Genomic DNA, 7166 nt, shown 5'->3' with positions numbered 1-7166 from the left:
AATTCATTAATTAATTTATTTATTTGAATCTTATATTTATTTATTTGTTTCATTTATTCAACTAATTAATTTATTTCATTTATTTATTAAATTTATTTTTTTATTTAATTAATTGATTTATGTTTTTTATTTATTTTATTTTATTTTATTTAAATAATTAATTAATTGATGACATATTTTATTTAATTTATATATTTTACTTATTTATTTATTTAATTCATTCATTTATTTAATTAATTTATTTTTAATATATATTGAGTTAATTTATCTATTTAGCTCATTTAAATTATTAATTTATTTATAATTTTATTTATTTATTTAAATTATCTATTTGTTTGTTTTATTTATTTACTTATTTATTTTATTCCACCTATTTATTTCATTTATTTAATTAAATTATTTATTTTATTTCTTTGATTTATTTATTTTATTTATTTATTTATATAATTTATTTATTTAATTTATTTAGTTAATTTATTTAATTATTTATTCCATTTATTTATTTAATCATTAATTAATTAATTGATTTATTTTGTGTATTTTATTTATTTATACAATTTATTTATTTAATTCATGTTATTTATATATTTTATTTATTTAATTTATTCGTTTAATTTATTTATTTTATTTATTTAGTTAGTTTATTTATTTACTTATTTCATTTACTTATTTATGTTATTTAATTTACTTATTTATTTTATTTAATTATTAGTTTTCTTTATTTATTTAATTTATTTATTTTATTTTATTATTTATTTATTCACTAAATTTTTTATTTTTTTTTTATTTCTTAATTTGTTTATTTATTAATTCATTTATTTATTTATTCATTTGTTTTATTTATTTAATTAATTTATTTCACATATTTATTAAATGTATTTATTTTATTTATTTATTTATTTATTTACTTATTAAATTAAATTAATTAATTAATTGACTTATTTTATTTAATTTGTACAATTAACTTATTTAACTAATTAATTAATTAATTAATTAACTGATTGATTTAATTTCACTTATTTCATTTACTTATGTATTTTCAATTTATTTAGTTAATTGATTGATTTAATTCATTTTATTTATTTATTTCTTCACTCATTTAAATTTATTTAATTAATTAATTAAATTATTTATTTTATTTATTTAATTATTTATTTAGTTATTTTATTTATTTACTTATTTCATTTATTTATTTATTTTATTTTATTTACTTATTTATTTTATTTAATAATTACTTTTATTTATTTATTTATTTTATTTTACTATGTATTTGGGTAATGTATTAATTTTTTTTATTTATTAATGTGTTTATTTATTAATTCATTTATTTATTAATTCATTAATTAATTTACTTATTTGTTTGATTTATATATTTAATTATTAATTTATTTGTTTTATTTATTTAATTAATTTATTTACTTCATTTATTTATTAAATGTATTTATTTATTAAATTAATTTATTTAATTAATTAATTAATTGACTTATTTTATTTAATATATGTAATTAACTTATTTATTTGATATATTTATTTTTTTATTTATTAATTTGTTTATTTAATTCATTTATTTCTTAATTCATTAATTTGTTTATTTATTTGATTTATATATTTATTTTCTTTATTTATTTGTTTTATTTTTTTAATTAATTTATTTATTTCATTTATTTATTAAATATATTTATTTATTTATTTTATTTATTTATTTATTTTATTTATTTATTTAATTTTATTTATTAAATTAATTAAATACTGACTTATTTTATTTAATTTTTGTGATTAAATTATTTATTTATTTAATTTCATTTATTTCATTAATTCATTTATTTAATTTATTTATATTTGTAATTTATTTAGTTAATTAATTTATTTAATACATTTAAGTTATTTATTTAATTTATGTATAATTTAATTAATTTATTTAATTTGTCTCTTTGTTTTATTTATTTAATTATTTATTTATTTACTTTATTTTATTTATTTATTTATTTTCTTTATTTTATTTCATCTGAACATATTTCATTTATTTAATCAATTTATTTATTTAATTAATTTATTTAATTTTATAATTTATTTAATTCATTAATCTAATTTATTTATTTATTTAATTTATCCATTTAATTAGTATAATTATTTATTTCTTTTATTTACTTAATAATTTAATTAATTAATTAATTAATTTATTTGATTATTTTGTGTATTGTATTTATTTATTCAATTTATTTAATTAATTTATTTTATTTATTTAATTTATTTGTTTTCTTTAGTTATTTTATTTATTTAGTTATTTCATTTATTTACTTATTTTATTTTATTTACGTGTTTGATTTAATAATTACTTTTATTTATTTATTTCATTTTATTATTTATTTTTTTAATATATTTATTTTCTTATTTATTAATTTGTTTATTTATTAGTTCATTTAATTATTAATTCATTAATTAATTTATTTATTTATTTGAATCATATATTTATTTATTTATTTGTTTCATTTATTTATTAAATGTATTTATGTATTTAATTAATTGATTTATGTTATTTATTTATTTTATTTATTTAATTAATTAATTAATTAATGACTTATTTTATTTAATTTATATATTTTATTTATTTATTTATTTAATTTCATTTATTTCATTCATTCATTCATTTAATTAATTTATTTTTTTAATATATATTGAGTTAATTTATCTATTTAGCTCATTTAAATTATTAATTTATTTATAATTTTATTTATTTACTTATTTATTTTATTTCATCTATTTATTTCACTTATTTAATTAAATTATTTATTTTATTTTTTTGATTGATTTATTTAATTAATTTATTTATTTAATTTATTTATGTAATTTATTTATTTAATTTATTTAATTATTTATTTAATTAATTTATTTAATTATTTATTTAATTTATTTATTTTTTTGTGTATTTTATTTATTGATTCAATTTATTTATTTATTTAATTTATGTTATTTATATATTTTATTTATTTAATTTATTTATTTGTTTAATTTATTTATTTAGTTATTTTATTTATTTACTTATTTCATTTAGTTATTTATTTTATTTCATTATTAATTTTATTTATTTATTTAATTTATTTATTTTATTTTATTATTTATTTATTCACTATATTTCTTATTTTTTTATTTATTACTTTGTTTATTTATTTATTAATTCATTTATTTATTCATTTGTTTTATTTATTTAATTAATTTATTTATTTTATTTACTTAGTTTATTTAATTAATTAATTAATTAATTGACTTATTTAATTTAATTTGTGTAATTAACTTAATTAATTAATTAATTTAATTTCACTTATTTTATTCATTTATTTTATTTATTTATTTTTAGTTTATTTAGTTTATTTATTTAATTCATTTTATTTATTTATTTAATTTATTCATTAATTTAAATTATATATATATATATATATATATATATATATATATATATATATTCGTTTATTAAATTTTATTTATTTATTTCTTCACTCATCTAAATATTAATTCATTAATTTATTTGATTTATTTATTTAATTAATTAATTTAATTTACTTGTTTAATTTATTTATTTACTTATTTCATTTATTTATATATTTTATTTTATTTACTTATTTATTTTATTTAATAATTACTTTTATTTATTTTATTTTATCATGTATTTGGTTAATATATTTATTAATTTTTTATTTATTAAATTGTTTATTTATTAATTCATTAATTAATTTACTTATTTTTGTGATTTATTTATTTATTTATTAATTTATTTGTTTTATTTATTTAATTAATTTATTTATTTCATTTATTTATTAAATGTATTTATTTATTAAATTAATTAATTAAATTAATTAATTGACTTGTTTTATTTAATTTGTGAAGTTAACTTATTTATTTAATATATTAATTTTTTTTATTTATTAATTTGTTTATTTATTAATTCATTTATTTCTTAATTCATTAATTAATTTATTTATTTGATTTATATATTTATTTTCTTTATTTATTTGTTTTATTTATTTAATTAATTTATTTATTTCATTTATTTATTAAATGTATTTATTTATTTTATTTATTTATTTCATTTATTTATTTTATGTATTTAATTAATTAGATGCTGACTTATTTTATTTAATTTGTGTGATTAAATTATTTATTTAATTAATTAATTAAATTATTTATTTAATTTACTTATGTATTTATTTAATTTCATTTATTTCATTCATTCATTTATTTAATTTATATATATTTGTAATTTTAGTTTATTTATTTATTTAATTCATTTAAGTTATTTACTTAATTCATTTATAATTTAATTAATTTATTTAGTTAATTTATCTATTTATTTTATTTATTAATTAATTTGATTATTTATTTATTTACTTAATTATTTTATTTGATCTATACATATTTTATTTATTTAATCAATTTATTTATTTAATTAATTATTTATTTAATTCATTAATTTAATTTTTTTAATTATATAATTTATCTATTTAATTTATTTAATTATTTATTTCATTTATTTATTTAATAATTAAATTAATTAATTTATTTATTTACTTGATTATTTTGTGTATTGTATTTATTTAATTAATTAATTAATTTAATTTATTTAATTAATTTATTTTATTTATTTAATTGATTTGTTTACTTTAGTTATTTTATTTATTTAGTTCTTTTATTTATTTACTTATTTTATTTTATTTACTTATTTAATTTATTTAATAATTACTTTTATTTATTTATTTATTTTATTTTATTGTTTATTTATTTAATATATTTATTTATTTGTTTCATTTATTTATTAAATGTGTTTATTTATTAACTTAATTGATTTAAGTTATTTATTTGTTTTATTTTATTTATTTGATTAATTAATTAATTAATTAATTAATGACTTATTTTATTTAATTTGTGTAATTAACTTATTTATTTAATTTATACATTTTATTTATTTATTTATTTAATTTCAATTATTTAATTATTTTATTTTTTAATATATTAATTAATTTATTTATTTAATTTATCTATTTGTTTGTTTTATTTATTCACTGATCAATTTTATTTTATCTGTTTATTTCATTTATTTAATTAAATTATTTATTTTATTTCTTTGATTTATTTAATTAATTTATTTATTTAATTTATTTATTTATATAATTTATTTATTTAATTTATTTAGTTAATTTATTTAATTATTTATTTCATTTATTTATTTAATCATTTATTTTATTTATTTATTTATTTTGTGTATTTTATTTATTTATTCAATTTATTTATTTATTTAATTCATGTTATTTATTTATTTTATTTATTTAATTTACTTGTTTAATTTATTTATTTTATTTATTTAGTTATTTTATTTATTATTTCATTTACTTATTTATTTTATTTAATTATTAGTTTTATTTATTTATTTTGTTTATTTATTTTATTTTATATTTTTTTTTATTCACTATATATTTTATTTTTTATTTATTAATTTGTTTATTTATTAATTCATTTATTTATTTATTTGTTTTTTAGGGTACTTATTTGGTGGGGATTTAATTTCCTTTGGTTTAGTTTTGTTAAGATTATGAATTTGTGTATTAATAATTATAGCGAGAGAATCTATCTTCCGTTATAATTATTATGGAATTTTTTTTTAATTTATTGTTCTTATTTTAATAATTATGCTTTATTGTACTTTTGGAAGATTAAGAATGTTTTCATTATATTTATTTTTTGAGGGTAGCCTTATCCCAACCCTTTTTTTGATTTTGGGTTGGGGATACCAGCCTGAACGACTTCAGGCTGGTATTTATTTATTATTTTATACCTTATTAGCATCACTACCTTTATTGGTTGGTATATTTTATATTTATAATTTCTTAGGTCTATTATACATTCCTTTATTAGTAAATGATCTTTATATTAATCTATTTTATTTATGTATAATTATAGCATTTTTGGTTAAGATACCTATATTTTTAGTTCATTTATGATTGCCTAGGGCTCATGTAGAAGCACCTGTTTCGGGTTCAATAATTTTGGCTGTATGAGCGTTTAAGTAGACGAAGATTATTAATCAATAAGGGTTTAATGGGATTTATACCAAGAATAACTATATGGTGGTTTTTGTTAAGATCTTGTAATAAAGCTGCCCCACCTTCATTAAATTTATTAGGTGAAATTAGATTATTAAATAGTTTGGTAGGTTGATCATGATTGACTATATACACTTTAATATTTTTATCTTTTTTTAGTGCTGCTTATACTTTATATCTTTATTCATACAGTCAGCATGGAATATATTATTCTGGTATTTATTCTTGTTCTTTAGGCTATTCTCGTGAATATCTACTTTTATTTTTGCATTGATTTCCATTAAATATATTGATTTTGATTTTTGAATAGTGATGTTGTTGCATTTTGAATATAAATATACTTAAGTAGTTTAACATAGTAAAATATTGATTTGTGGTGTCAGTGATATAATGTATTTATCTTAGCTTATGATGTATATATCAATTTGTTTTATTATATTTGTATTTTTATTTGTTTTTAGAGTTATTTTGGTTTTTATAGGTTTTTACTTTGTTATTAATGATATAATTTATTTTATTGAATGGGATATCATCAGCTTTAATTCTGGATCTGTTGTGATGACTTTTTTATTTGATTGATTATCTTTATTGTTTATAGGTTTTTTTTTATTTCTTCTTTAGTTATTTTATATAGAGATGATTATATGGATGGTGATATAAATATTAATCGATTCATTTAATTTATTTATTTAATTAATTTATTAATTTAATTTATTTATTTAATAATTCACTTATTTCTTTATTTAATTAATTTATATATTTATTTTATGTATTTTTATTATATATTTAATTAATTAATTTATTTATTTATTTCATTTTTTAATTTTATTTATGTATTAATTTATTTATTTATTTACGTTTATGGATTACGTATATAATGCACTCAAATTTGGATTACGTATGTCATCCGCTCACAATAGGATTACGTAAGTAATCCCCTCAGAATTGGATTACGTATGTAATCCATTCAGAATTGGATTACGTAAGTAATCAGCTCAGAATTGGATTACGTAAGTAATCCACTCAGAATTGGATTACGTAAGTAATCCACTCAGAATTGGATTACGTAAGTAA

General features: G+C 10.7%; 1 protein-coding gene across 1 annotated transcript; it reads left to right on the top strand.

Annotated features, from left to right (window-relative positions):
• Window positions 1-229: 229 nt before the first annotated feature.
• On the top strand, window positions 230-6326 carry LOC138695848 (NADH-ubiquinone oxidoreductase chain 4-like; the record flags this gene model as incomplete). Its single annotated transcript, XM_069820129.1, has 2 exons — window positions 230-289; window positions 6043-6326. Coding segments are annotated over 2 exons (225 nt in total), but the record flags the coding sequence as incomplete, so codon positions are not given.
• Between the last annotated feature and the right edge of the window lie 840 nt (window positions 6327-7166).

The sequence above is a fragment of the Periplaneta americana genome, chromosome 3 (assembly GCF_040183065.1).
Source record: "Periplaneta americana isolate PAMFEO1 chromosome 3, P.americana_PAMFEO1_priV1, whole genome shotgun sequence".
Classification (NCBI taxonomy): Eukaryota; Metazoa; Arthropoda; class Insecta; order Blattodea; family Blattidae; genus Periplaneta; species Periplaneta americana.
This window is presented reverse-complemented; position numbering and strand designations above follow the sequence as displayed.